The 15,080-nt window shown below is 37.0% G+C and overlaps 1 protein-coding gene across 1 annotated transcript in view; it reads left to right on the top strand.

The window, feature by feature from the left end:
- Positions 1-15,080, top strand: part of MYO10 (myosin X) — a 254,020-nt gene that overhangs the window by 48,026 nt on the left and 190,914 nt on the right. The window contains exon 2 of the mRNA XM_072605464.1: positions 12,303-12,401. Within this exon, the coding sequence (XP_072461565.1) occupies positions 12,303-12,401 (99 nt within the window). The remainder of the gene's footprint in view (positions 1-12,302; positions 12,402-15,080) is intronic.

Raw genomic sequence — 15,080 nt, 5'->3', positions numbered from 1 at the left:
CCCCTGTTCATTGAAATTTGTTTCTATATTGTATCACACGTGGAATGTAAAGACCACCCACTGAAGTGGGAAACCCTGAAACTCCCAGGCACAGCGGATATGATCAGAATAGAGAGCTGTGCACTCTGGTGCCTTCTTTACCCTTATTATAAAAATTCTGTGATTTTCTCTGTGCCATGCCACTTTTCCCTCTCTTTGCTATCTTTTCTCAAGTTATCTGGGTCCATTGGCAAGATACAGTTCAGGACAACTCGAGATGACCTGAAATACCGTGGGAGTCCTTGGCCTTTTAAAAAATTCAGGTCTCAGTTTGACTTAGACTACGCCCAATCAGTGATTAAAGGTAGGTAAGAAAGAGTCAAAAAGTGGCCTCATTTACCTAGTAAAAAAAAAAAAATCAGCCTGGGCGGGGAAGACCCTCTGGGTTTCTGATCAAAATAGAAACATTTGCTATTTACACTGATTATGATATATAGAGCCTGAGCAGTAACAATTGAGGCTTGGGCTGGGACCTATTGTTGGCCAGTCCCTGAGAACCAGAGTGATTTGGATTTAAGGCTTGGTCCTTAAAAAAGAAATCTAACCCCCAAGATATCTTGCAAGGTTTTAGCGATCAAAATTTGTATTCCTTTAGGCAGAGCACCTGCATGTAAGGGTATGAGAGGGAGAGAAGGACAGAGGAAGGGAGGGAAGGAAGGAAGGACCTAGGCTGCCCAGCTGGAACTGCCCATAGGTTGTGATTTGTCCTTTGTTCTTGTAGAGGTTCACGATGTCAGGAAGGTGAGGCCATGATTTGCAAGAAAATTGGATTTAAGTGAGGTAGGGCTGTGCAAAGTTACCAGCCTGGATCATTGACCAGTCCAGTGGCAAGATACAGATCTGGGTGACTGGAGATGACCCCCCACCTCAAGTAAACTTCAGTATCACTAGTTGAAAACTATCAAATCTATTGAAGTTAAAAAGCCTCCTATTTCCATTTGATAAAAATGATAGGAAAAAACATAAGAGGAGGAAGTATTACTTAAGGACAAGACACTATAAATGTAATGATTTCAAGTTGAACACTTCATTTCCAATAATCAAAAATTTGTCAAGATACTGTTTTGTCACCTTCTAGATGAATGCCAAGGAATAGGACTAGGAGCAACTAGGTGGCCCAGTGGATAGAGCACTGACCCTGGAGCCAGGATGATGTGAGTTCAGATTTGGCCTCAGATATTTGTACTAGCTGTGTGAACCTTAACCTCAATTGCCTCCACCCCCCAAACACACAAAGGAACAAGGACTAGAACTCAGTTTGACTTTGACCTTCTATTTACTTCCCCTTAGTTAGTATTGAAAATAGTCTATGAGGATTTACCTTGAAATCAGCCAGCAGATATTTATTAAATGCCTGCTATGTGTCAGGCACTGGAAATACAAGGACAAAAAAAAATGAAACTTCCTATTCTTGAGGAGCTTACATTCCATTGGATTTGGGGGGGAAATCATTCTGTACCACTTAAGAGTGTTTTTCATAAAAATGGCACACTCTTTTTATTTTCTCTTTGAAAAATTCTCCACTCCAAGCCTTAACAAATCTCCTTGCTTTATCCTGTACATTGTGAAAATCCTTTTATTGGCCATACTAATGGATGATAGATAGGCAATTGCCTGTTCTGACTGACTTGTTTCTTTGACTTCACAGTATTCTCTTTTCTGTGTTCTATGTGAACATGCCATAGAATATAGTGTTTCAAATTAACGGGTTATTTTTTCTAGTTTTCTTCCTAATTAAAATTTTTTTTTACCTCCTTGAGCTAGTGTGTAGAAAAGACAAAAAAAAAAGTGAAAAAAATTAAACTCATTTTCCACAGAGCAAGAATTAAGGTGAGATTCTTAATGAAATTGCTCTCTCTAACATTCTTACTATTAAAGTTTTATTTATCTTTCATATCTGACCAGGATTTCCATGTGACATTTTGCTTTGAAATTCATTTCAAAGTCTGCTCTCGTCTAATAGGTCTGAATAGTTTTAATTATTTTAGCTCACACTTATGCAGTGTTACATAACACAGTGTTGTGTAGGAGAATAGTCTGGAATTGTCTAGGAGATCTTGGAGTTTCATTAACACCAGTGGTGTGTGTAGGGATATATTAAGTGATATAAGTATGATAAAAGAGAGAGTGTAAAGAGAATAAAATGTAAACTTGTTTGGGAGTTATCTAGAATTGTAATTGAGAAGTTGGATCACCTATCAAAAGCTGCTAATCCAAATAAGGGACAACTAATATCTTGATTGACCAGAGGAATGTTTTATATTCCCAACCTCCACCCCCACCCCTAATATAATTTCACATGTCCTAACTGCTTTTCCATGCAGTTAGTATTTAGACGAATTATTCCATACATCAGTCTTTACCTATGCCATAAGGAGCTAAGATAGATTACAAATGTGCAGACACAATATGAATTACATACGGTAGTAGTTTTATACATTACAGTAGTTATAAATCCTCGTGACTTTGTCCTTTGGAGTCATTGACTGCTTACTATATCTTTCTAATGCCCTAGTTTCCTATAAATTCATCCTAGTAGTGAGAGATTTTCAACAGAGGTTTAAAAAACTGCTTAATGGCTGAGATAGTGTGTTTCAGTACTTATATTTTCAAACAGGAATAATGGGAGTCACATAAAGGTTATTAGACAGCTGTTGCTTGATCTTGAGCAGTAAGACAGGATTGGGATCATCTTGGGAGAAGACTGCAACCCAAGGAGCCACAGTTAATTCAAGCCCGAGGCATTTATTATCTGATGAGTCATATTCTAGGTTTCAGAGCTGCTTCCAAGGGTAGCACCACAGAACGTAGAAGTATTATATTTAGAAAAAGTCATGCTTGTTTTTTCAGGATGTTTCACTCTGAAAGCCTTTGCAGTTATTTGTTAAACAAGACTACTCGAAGTCTCAAGGAGGATGGGCACCTTGGGCCCATGTATCTACTTTTTTTTTCTTGTCAGTACTTTATTGTTTCTCTTCTCCAGCTTTTTTGCCCTCCCCCTTCCCTCTTTTGGCTTGGGAAGTTATTTTTCATATTGTAAGCACTCATCTTTTGTTTAAAATCCCTTCTGAATTCTGGTACTCCAGTGAGTGTTTTCACTTATACAGTGTAGTCCGAAATGCTGATTGCTTGAGAAAGATTTTTTTTTTTATGCAGTTGGTCATTTAATAAAGTTTCTTGTTTATTATTAAGTCATCAGAATCAGAGCTATCTGCCTGCTTTATGGCTATAGGACAAAAATATCTCCATGCATATCTGATATTCATTTTAATTCAGTTGAAGGTACATGGGGGTCCCCATAGATAAAGCTGGGAAGAAAGTGATTTCCCATTTATCACTAAACTCCTTTCTCTCCATCCCTTTATCTCCTGCTTGGTGGTAGTTCTTTCTGTTGTTACAGAATCAAGTGCTCACTTGGGCATTTATAAACACCATAACTTTGAGTAAATCACATCCTTACTGAGCCTTAAGTTTCTTGTTTTGTAAACAGCAGAGAAAGTGATACCTTTCTTTAATTCATAGGATTGTTTTGAGGATCACATAATTTATATAAAAGCTCATGAAGCAACTATCTAAGTGTAAGGCATTTTTATTTATATTGTGAATTCACTTCTCTTTAATCACAACCAAGAAGGATCTGGTAACCAGTCATTTAAACGGGTTCATTGGTTGATATTACATATGAACTGATCACACTAAGTTTAAGTGAAAGTCTTTTCTCTCTAATTTTGAAATGAATCAGTGACTAAAGAAATTATTAGGTTGATGTTGGAGGCCCTTTAGGTAAATCTGATTTTATCCTTTGGTAATTTGGGAGTGCAAAGTATCATTATCAGCCTCTTTTACCCCCAAATAGACTACTGGCACTTAGTAAGCACTTAACAAATGTTTCTTTATTCATTAATAGTGATAATGTCTAGAAGTCTGTGCTTATCTCTCACCAGTTTTTCCAAGTCTTCCCTAATACTGACACTTGTCTCATGTCACAGCTCTTCTTGATGCCTTTCTCTACCTGAGCACAGGTCGAACCTACCCCTTCCCCACCTGATACCTTAGCTTAATTGCTGCCGTTTTCCTGTCTTCATTAGAGGACCTAGGATGGAGCTAATTGGCTCCTATGATACTTCCAGCCCTAGTTTTAAAGTTTCAGATATGGAAATGCTTTTGGAATTCACTTTTAATATTATTGTGACAATAAAAGTTATAGTTGTCTCTTACAAACTACAGAAATAACGTATATGAGATTATCTGATTTATGTGATACCTTCTGAGAAGTTGTTAAGCTTGAAATGGGTATATTATTTGAGAAATAGTTGTTTGTTTTTTTATGGTCATGATGTGTTGACCTTTCGATTCAAACTGTTGCAGCATTTAGGATGGTAGACAGAGCAGAAGTGTGTTTATTATTCAAGAAATAAAGTGTAATGATACTGGGGTGCATTTGTTTTAGGGTCATAGGGGAGTTCTATTTTCTTCTGCTAGAGGTTTCCCATTCTGACTTGGACTTAAAATGAGAAAACAAAAATGGAAAATCTGGAAGCAATACAGGCAGATCATTGCCCAGTGAACTTGACTTTGTTCTAACAAAATTCTAGGAAGTGTTAATAAAAGGACAGTTTGTGAATGTATGGAAAAATGAAAGTGATCTTGAAGAACCAGTATGATTTCATAAAAGAAGGCTCTGATGGATTAACCTCATTTGCCTTTTTTTTTTTTAAACATGGTTGCTGGTAGACCAAGAGAATGTTTCGATTTGAATTGTCTCATGGTCTTCTTGTGTATAGCATGAAGAGATGTGTCCAGATGATAGATGGATTGAGTACTGCTTGAATGACTTGTGTTCTTGGAGTAATCAATAAATAGTTAGTTTGGAAAGAGATACCCCAGGGATCTGTGCTTTGGCCCTAGCTGTTTACAGATTTTATCAATGGTTTAGATAGAGACAAAGTTAGTATACTTAACAAATTTGCAGATGATGCAAAACTAGGAGAAAGAGCTAATTAATACATTGGATGACAGGACTGAAACATCTTAACAAGTTCCAACAATGGTCTGAATCTAATAAAATGAAATATAATAGGGATAAAAGCACAGTCTTAATCATGAGTTCAAAAAAAAATTCAACTCACCTTTAAGTCATGGTTAGACAGTAGTTTTCCTCAAAGAAATCGTGAGATTTTAGTGGACTGCAAGTCTAAAAGTATAATGTGACAGCTAAAAAACCCAATCGTAGACTACATTGAGAGGCACAATGTTCAGATAGTAGAGGAAATAAACTGTCAGAAGCACATCTGGAGTAATATACTTGGTTCTTGTTACCACATTTCAGGAAGAACCTTAATATGCTTGAAAACGTTTAAAGAAAGCAAATAGATTCCACACTGTGCCATGTGAGGACTGGTTGAAAGAAGTGGGCAATGTTGAATGTGGAGAAGAGAAGACTTGGAAGTGGCATGATAATGACCTTGAAGTATTTGAAGGACTTTCATGTGGACTTGTACTGTTCAGTCTCAAAGCATAGAACTCTTACCGAGAGGCCAATGTAGATTTAGTGTAAGGAAAAACTTAACAATTAAGACTACCCTAGAGTAAGATGTTATTTTAAGAGGTATTGGGTTTCTCTTCACTGGAGGTCTTCAAGCAGAGACTGAATGGCCTGACCAATTGTGGCGCATATTAAGAGAGGATTCTTGTTCTTCTGTGGCCTCTCAAGTCCTTTCTGATACTGAGAGATTTTCTGCTTGTGTGCATTTTGGCTAAACTTGAGATTTTCCAAATTCATGCTTAGTGGCTGGAACAAGATTTTAATGTACTTAAACTTACATGTTAACCTGTAAAACAAATAGAACTTGGAATCTGTAGGAGGGTACAGTTAGGTGGTTTAATTTCTGTCTCATTCTTTTTGAGGAATAAGAAGATCAATTAGGACCACAAATGCACGGATAAATCTGTCAAAGGAATTATCATACAGAGCATATGGTGGTTCAATCTAATCTAGGATTCTGACTATCACAATGAAATACCATTCATCCAGTCCCAGAAATATTGAATCCAAGATGAATTCTGGCACTTTCACAAGTAAAAGTAAGAAAAGTTTCACGGATTATCAATAACAAGACTGTCTTTAGAATATAGAAACTGTTGCTTGAGTATAGTTGTGGATTCTCTCTCTCATAACTGTATGTAAGGAGACATTTTGATCCCCCCCCCCCCCCCCCCAAAAAAAAAGAAAAGCCTTCTTCAGTGTTATCAATGATCTGGTAGATCTAGTACCTCCTTGACTCTGTATTATTTGACACAGTCCATTTCTCTTCTCTATAATTTCTGCTCCCTTAACTTTTATCATACTTTCTTTTGCTTCTTCTCTTGCCTATCTTAGGTTCCTTTGCTGGATCATCATTCCTGTACTGCCCTGTTTGTATCCCCCAAATTTCTGTGTCTTGCTCTAATAATTCTCTGGAGCTATAGTCCTTTACTAGCTGCCTTCCTGAGCATCTCCCCACCAGGACATCATATAGGCCTCTCAAATTCAACATCTCTGAAACAGAACTCGTTATTTTCTTTTCCAACCCCAAACTTGGCTGTTAATGTTGTAGGCACTACCATCACCTAGGTTTTTCAGTATTAGTCATTCTCCAAAGCAGAAACTGTTTTCGTTCTTATTACAGGTCTTGGCAAAATACTGTTATTGTTCAGGTCATTTCAATTGTATCTGACTCTTTGTGACCCCATTTGGGATTTTCTTGGCAAAAATACTGTAGTGGTTTGCCCTTTCCTTCTCCAGTTCATTTTACAGATGAGGAAACTGAGGCAAGTGGGGTTAATTGACTTTGCCCAGGGTCAAGCTATTTATAGCTAGTAAATTTCTGAGGTCACATTTGAACTCAGGTCTTCCTGACTCCAGACCTGGTGCTCTATCCATTGCCTCACCTCGCTGCCCCATCCTGTTGACTGATCCTTTGTAACTCCTTTCACTCCTGTGTTTAATCAATTTCCAAGTCCTTTCACTTCTTCCTTTCAAGATTTCTCAAATCAGTTTCAGTCCTAGTTTAGACCCTCATTACTTTTTCCTCCTCAGTTGTACTCCCTGTTTAATTGAAGTCTTTTCTTTCTAAACTGCCTTGCACACAGCTACCAAAAGCATAGGTCTAATCATGTTAACTCACCCTCTTGAAGACTCTTTATTACCTGTAGCTAAATAGATGCATTTGAATTTTATTCTAGAGTCATTTGAAGTCTTCCAAAACACTTTGGCACCAGCCCTCCTTTTCAGATTTATTTCATGTTACTCTTCTCTCACATTCTACATTATATCCTTTTTTCTATTATTTCAACTTGATGTTCCCATCATCTACCTCCATTGAGCCTTGCCTAGCTTGAGCCTTAGGGGCTAGCAAGCTAGTTTTTCTTAGCCCTGCCTTTTGGAATTGGAAGCTTTTTTCTAGGCTCACCTAGAAAGGTGCCGCCTTTTCTAAGAAGTCTTTTATGATTACATTATGGCTTAGTCCTCTTTACTTCCCCCTCAAAATAGAATTATGTGTTTTAATGTCATTTCTCCTCTCTAGAATGGGGAAAATTCTTGACTTTCTCTGTAGCCTGATTTCAGTACCTAATAATGTCTATGATGTTGCATTCTTATTTTGAATGTCAGTATAAAAAGGTTGGGTATGGTAGGCAGCTCTTATTCCTCCCTCAGATTTATTTAACGTTTCAGCAAATTTGACCTTGTATGCTTTAACAGTTGTTATAGGAACCTGCTTTCTGAAGTTAGTAATAACCAGAAGAACTTGGACTCAAAGAAAGAACAAGAACTGACTATATTAAAAAATAGATGTAGGACCACTGGTAAAGTATTTAAACTTTAAGCTAGCTATTAAAAAAAATAGAACATACAAAAGGACTAATCTTTTGCGTTATGCTTTGAACTTTTCCTTGCCCAGAAGACACTTAAGAGACTGGCAAATAGAAAGTAGCATTGATAGTATCGTCGCTTGACTTGTGGAGATTTTTGCTTATCAGCAGCTATTCACACCTGGCCTAGAGACCTTTGAAATATAGGAGTGTGTATTTCTGTTGAATCCTGTAATGCTGTGTCAACACTGTTGAAACTTGAATGGCCAGCAGTTAGGGGAGGGGTGAGCGTGGAGGAGGAACCATGCAGGAGACCAAAACTTTGAACCAAAACACCTAACAGGATATTACCTAACAGGTATCAGAAAATACTGACTGTAATTAGCTTTCTTTTCCTTTCCAAGGATCATAGGATTATAGACTGAGAGCTGGAGGAGTCTTTTAGAAGTTATTAAGATCATTCTCCTCATTTTATAGAGCAGGAACTAAAGACTTGAGAGGAGGTAAGGACCCTCTACTTAGCAATGAAACTAGTCAATGAAACAAGTCCAAATTAATTAACCAATCATTGGTTGACAGGTTTAGTTATCTTGGCAATGTTGTTAATGAATGAGTTGTTTTGTCAAATGGTCTCAAAGCACCAAGAAACACTTGGATGGGGCTAACCTGATGAACTGTAGTAATTGAGAATGTGATGTTATACATGAAATCATTTGTGGAGAAAAGTTGAAATGACTTAGGTCTCCAGCAGGTTGCTTGCTTTGGGACCCTTACATAATTATGATCTATTATTAGGTAATGTCTTCTATCATAGTTCCCTGGTGGCTCATTGTAGTACACAGGTACCCCTGAGTTCTTGAAGAATATGCCATAAGAATATAAGATGGACATACTATGGTCTACCTGTCAGTTTAGAAAGATTTTGAGTGTGGTTTTGGTAGTGAATGATATGTCTATAGAAACCTGTCACCAGAAAGTTGGCCACTGGATGATAAATTCTTGTTGACGTTCATAGAATTTCATAAAGACCTGTTAATAAACTCTAAGGGATTTCAGTCAGCTGTTGGTGATAGGAGTACCCACAATGATTAAGTAATACACAAACATTATATGATAATTGACTGTCCTGAGCCTCATTTTCCTCATCTGTTAGAAGAGATGATTATACTATATGACTTCTGAGGTTTCTTCCAGTTCTGACTTTTGTTATCCTAAGGATTTGAGGGGAGCTTGCTTATATGAGAGACTTGTTCTGTTTGGTCTTGGAGGACAGAACGTTTAAATGTTTTTCGATGCATTTAGACCATGTAATAATTCTGTTCTACCACCTCCTTTTCCTTTGGTTTCTTTAACACTGTTTTTTCTGGTTCTGATCCTCCCACCTGTCTGATCTGAATTATTTATTGTTCTCTTCTTATCTTTTAAATGTGGGTATTCCCCAAGGCACTCTGTCCTCTAATTTCTCTACCCTCTACCTATCATTGCTCTGCATGCAACTCCTAAATCTATCTTTCTAGCCTTATTTTATTCTTATTCCAATTCTGCATCTTCATCCACCTGTTAGACATTGCCACTTGGATATCCCATCAACATTAAGACTTCAAAATGTTTAGAGCTGAATTCTTCATATATTTAGCCCCTTCTTTTTCCCTTCCATCCACCCACTCAATTGCCAAGTCGATAGAGTTATAGATTTAGAGGTGTAAGGAACCATAGAGGTCATCTAGACCAACCTCTATTTTTTATAGATGATACTGGAGAGCCAGAGAGACCCAGGGTTGCAGAGACAGAATTTGAAATGGAGTCACCTGACTCTAGATATGATGCTTTTTCCATGGGGCCACTGCTGCACACTCTGGATGGAGTTGGGTTGGAGGGATGGCCCTGCTCCCTGCACAGAGTTAACTCCTAGAGAGAAGACTGGACACAGTTGGGTTTTTATCCTCCTTTCCCTCAGTCTTGGAGGTCCTTTCCCCTTTAGTTTTCCTTGCCATAACTACTCACTTGGCTTCCTGTTGTATATGGGATATGATAAAAATTCAGCCTGTCATAATCTGGCTGCAACCCATAAACCCCAGATAATTTAAGGACAAAGACAGTAGAGGACTGTTATTTATTTTCCTTGAATTTACTCTGTACCTACTATGTGCCTTAATAAATTGTTCCTGAATCAAATTCACTCACTCCTGTGTTCCAGTCAAATTGATAAAGAACCTGTTGTGTTCTGAGCTCCAAAAGCTTTCACTTGTAAGATATGGGGGTTTTAGTGGACCACAATCTCAGTATGAGTCAACAGTCTGATATAGCAGCCAAAAAAAAAGAAAAAACAACTGGTACATTTTTGGGCTACCTTAGTTTACTATTTTCTGCCTTTTTCAGACCTCATCTGGAGCATTGTGATTATTTTGGGGCACTACATTATAAGAAGGACATTGCTAAGCTTCATTGTCCAGAGGACATCCAGAATAGTCCATAAAAGGGCCAATTTAAGCTTGATGTCAGGAAAGAATTTCCTAAAAGTTTGAGCTGCAGGTTCTCTTCAATGGAGGCTAGTTGGTCACTTGTTGCATATATCTCAGTGGGGACTTCTTTGGTGTATGGGTTGGATAATAGTTGACTGCTTAGATCCTTTCCAACTATCACATTCTGTAATCCTCTCAGAATAATGTAGGTTTGGGTTTTACCCTTTTGTAAGGACTTGGCCTATTTCTCCTTTGTGTTTGTATCATCAGTATCTGACATAGTACCTTGAATAAATACAGAAGGTGTTTAATAAATATTTTTTTGGATTGGATTGTACTCCCTCTATCTATATTTCAGAATCTTTTTTCCCCCTTTGAAAGCTCAGCTTAGAGACTACCTCCTCAGTAAAATCCTATTTTTATGTATTATCATGGTGTGATAGGAGTTTTTGGTTCTTTATGGTAGGTGCCAGTGGAAACCAAATGTAATGTTAATATATCTTTTTAAAGTAATTCTTTCAATTTTTATGGTTGATAGATTTTTTGAAGTATATGAAATTTCAATTAAATGCATCTGTCTGATCTCATTGAACCTTCTTTATTTGTACATATAATTTAAAAATAAATGATATTTATAAAACGAGATTACTTTCCACTAATAATGCATGCATAGAGGCTGGAGGAGAATAAGGATGCTTTTTGACAGCAGCTGTTTGCTAATAACTGACCAAAGTTGACAGACAGCTGCATGTGTCATTTTTGTCAATGTAGTGTTGTTTTCAGATCAGTTTAGGAATGGTCAGCTCCACTTTGGATTCAGAAAGTATGTGACTGTGAACCATGAATATGAGTAGCGCAAGCCTGAATTTATTAAAACCTCTTGGGTTTTGCATTAACTCTTCTTTTACATGGTAACCTCCTATTACAGGAAACATACTTTATATCTTAAAACACTGTAGGTCCATGATTGTTATTATATTGTGTGGAAAATTAACACCAGGCATCATTAAGCCATATACTAGAAGAACACATGAAAATGTATTTTTCTTCATCTAGATCACAGTGAACAAAATTAAGGGCTTTTCAATAGGGAAACGAATTATACAAGTGTTAAATATTTCGTGACTTTTATGTCCAGTTTTGGTACACATTGACTCTATGTTATAAAATAATAGGTGGAAGAAACTCAGAAATATAAAGCAGTAGAGTGCAAATTAAAAATGGGAAATAAATTCTGAGTCACCTTTTTAAGCAGTTAGTATGGACCTGGCTCCAAAAACTTGCCCTAGGAACACTTTAGGCAAATGTTACCAAAATTTTATTTAAGAGGAGTAAGTTGCAGTGATGCCTATTTCCATTTTTTCCCCTATAAAGACATTTTGATTCTTTTTGTGAAATTGCCTTCCCCTACTTTTTTTTTTTAAGATATAGATAGGGTAAATTGTTGAGAAGAAGTATCTAGAAATGAAGGTAATATGAAAAGAAGAGATACCAACAACTTACCTAACCTAGAAGTACATTTACTACTCATGGGCCTGATCCCACCTACTACACTTCTGATTTGGGCTGATCCATGATTTCTTTAGGCAGCCTAGTAGCTCCACCCCAGCTCTGGTGGGCACACACACTTAATGTGGGCACCCAAGCTCATGAGATCACCTCCAGCCTCAGCCTTCCCAGGTAGCTGGGATTATAGATGTTTGCCTCCATGCCTAGACTTGAGATCAGGCAAGATCTGTTCTTTCCCCTCTCCCAAAGCCATAGTTATGACAAAGTATAGGATAGAGGTTTGCATGCTTGAAAGAGATATTCTATTGGTAATACCTTAATTTTTAAATGATCTTTATTATTAGGGAAGGGTATATAGTGATTATGACATTTGGGGGAGTTGTGGTTTGTTTTAAAATTCTTTCCAGGCTTAAAGCTTACTTATGTTCATTTTATTTATAGGGAACCCGAGTCTGGTTGCGAGAAAATGGCCAGCACTTTCCAAGCACTGTAAATTCCTGTGCAGAAGGAGTTGTTGTCTTCAGGACAGATTATGGACAGGTAAGGAGTACACATATCACTTTGTAAACTATTGTCTGGCTTACTTGGCTATTTTTTCCCAAGTTTTTTTTCTTTTTTGTGGTTTGGAAAATTCATAAATTTCATTGTTTCCCAACTGATGTAGCAGTATCCAAAGAGAAATACAGAGTTTCATGCCTTACATCCATTAAAATTCTTCCAAAATGAATAACACGAACAAAATATGACGAGGACTTTTAACTACACTCTATTGTATTCATAGAGCATCAAGAAATAATCTAGACTATTTACCAGGCATCAGAATGGTGCCGTCTTTGTTATTAGTGATTTTAATTAAAAATAATATGATTAGTTAATAAGCTTAGATTAGATTATGAGATACCTGATTGATTGTGAGGAGCTTTTTTCATTTTCCAGATTTAGGTTTATTCACTTTGTTTTTTTCCTTGATCTTATGCATCTCAAATAATTTAAGAATAAAACTTTGAATCTGGAAACAAATTTTAGGGTCAGAGGCATGGAGCTCCAAATATATCAGCAAATCAACTTCTTAGTACAAGTTTGAGGTGGGGAGGAAGTGAAGGGACAAAGGAGCTGGAAAAGGGTCAAAGTTGGGAAGGAGTTCTCTTGGGGTTTCTGTCACCTCCTAGCTTCCCAATTTAGCTGACTGTTATTACTGACTTAGAGGCAGACCCTTTGTATTGGATAGATAGCCAGCCTTGGAGTTAGAAACTATGGGTTCGTTTCCAAATACTTGCTATAACCCTGCTTTGTCATCCAACAAGCATTTGTTATTCATGTGTCTGTACAAAGTGCTAGTAAGTCCCTTAGCCTTTTAGTGTCCCCAGCATCTCTCTTAAATTGTAATTTACAGAACAGGTACTGATTTGTATTAATCAGAAGAAATCATTTCCTCATCAGGAGAAATTCCATATACCAGAGAAGTCATGGGTCTGCTCCCAGAAGCAGTTCTTATTAACTGGACCCTAAGCCAAGTGCTAGAGTGCAAGTAATGTCATTGTCCTTTACATTCTGGTGTCTTGGAGCACAATGCCAGTGAACCTTCCCTAGTCATGGCCCTGGTTTATATTATTAGTTTATAGACTTTAAGAAAGTTTCAAGATCTAATTTTTCTCCGTATTCTTCTTGTAGGTAGCATTACAATCTTAGAATAGGCAGTGAATCTTCTTTTCATGTTGAGATGGAATGTACAATAGAGGGGATGTTACATAAAGTAATTTTGAACCCAGAAGCCTTGTATGTGTTAGCTATTATTACTTACCAGTGCTTGATACTGTATTAGATCTGTGATCTCATCAATGGAAACATTATCTCCATAAGTAACCTCCATAAGTATCTCACAACCCATCTGTGCCTTCTCATCCTTTTCAGTCCTTTTCTGTGGCATAAAGCAAGAGTTTGGAGTTGGGAGGGGGTATCTCCATGAATTTTTAAAAATCTTTTGACAACTGTATTTTAATATTGATTTTACTCATTTGAGTAAAATAAAATAAGTGCATATGATTTATTTTATGCTTTTAAAAGCATTATTCTGAATAGATCATAATCTTCACCAGAGTTCCAAAGACCACAAAAAAAAAGTCAAGAGCCCCCGATTTAGAGAGAGTCAAGACTTGGGTTCATATCCTGCCTCAGGTGTTTACTAGTTATGTGATCCTGACAAGTCATGTAGCTTCTTTGGGCCTCAGTTTCCTTATCTATAAAAGGAAGGAGTAGACTTTATGGCTTCTAAAATCCCTTTTCACTCTAAATCTTTGATCCTGTTATCTTTAATAGAGAATTCACAGGGAACCCACACTGTGCTCCAGTCCTTCTGCTAGTCTTTTCACCTTTCATATCATTTATAGCCCTTTTCTACTCAGGCTGTTTTATATACATAATAAAGTTATGAATGTGGTCTCCAAGTTGGTATGTCAGGATAAATGCTTCAAGGTTAGATTGCCGCAGTTCATATAGACAAAATACCTCAAGAATCAGAATTTTAAAACAAGGAATGAAGATTTACTCATGTTGTTCTTAACTCCATGTTGTATTAATCCATGAGAAATTAGTTCTTTTGTAAAACACTGTACTTCTTAAAATGATATAAAATAATATTTCTGTTAGTAATAATTTATGTTAATTCATGATTTTTCATATCTTCTCTCAGATGAAATTCTTGAATGATTTTTCAAATATTATTTGGTGGTAAAGATTTTTTTACTTTTAGATATTGGGAAAGTTGGAATACAAAAATTATATGCCTGGGGTCATACAGATAGCCTCTGGTAAAGCAAGGCCCTAGGAGATAGCTGACCTATCAATGCAAAACAGTATAAAAAATGAAAAAATAGTACAATGTAGTACATTAGAAAATGATTAAAATGTCTATACTCTGGCTCAGACTGGAGGACAATGATAAAAAGAGGGACCTCCCCTTAATATGAAATAAAAAAAAAACCAACCCAGCACAATTTAAATAGCAAAGACTTGGAAACAAAGTTGATAACCTGTTGTTTGGGAATGCCTAAATCTTTCTTGGATTTCAAAAGTCCTTCTGAATATATCTCTCCCCCCTCCCAGTACGGAAGGTGTGGTTTTCTACAGCCACCAAATCTGGAAGGCTCCATATGGGTGGGATTTTTTACGTCTCTACATGACCTAGTAGCCGTCTCAGCACTGCCAGAGTCCATCCTGGCC

Source organism: Notamacropus eugenii, chromosome 4 (assembly GCF_028372415.1).
Source record: "Notamacropus eugenii isolate mMacEug1 chromosome 4, mMacEug1.pri_v2, whole genome shotgun sequence".
NCBI lineage: Eukaryota > Metazoa > Chordata > Mammalia > Diprotodontia > Macropodidae > Notamacropus > Notamacropus eugenii.
Note: the sequence above shows the minus strand (reverse complement) of the source record. Positions and strands in the feature narration are given on the sequence as shown.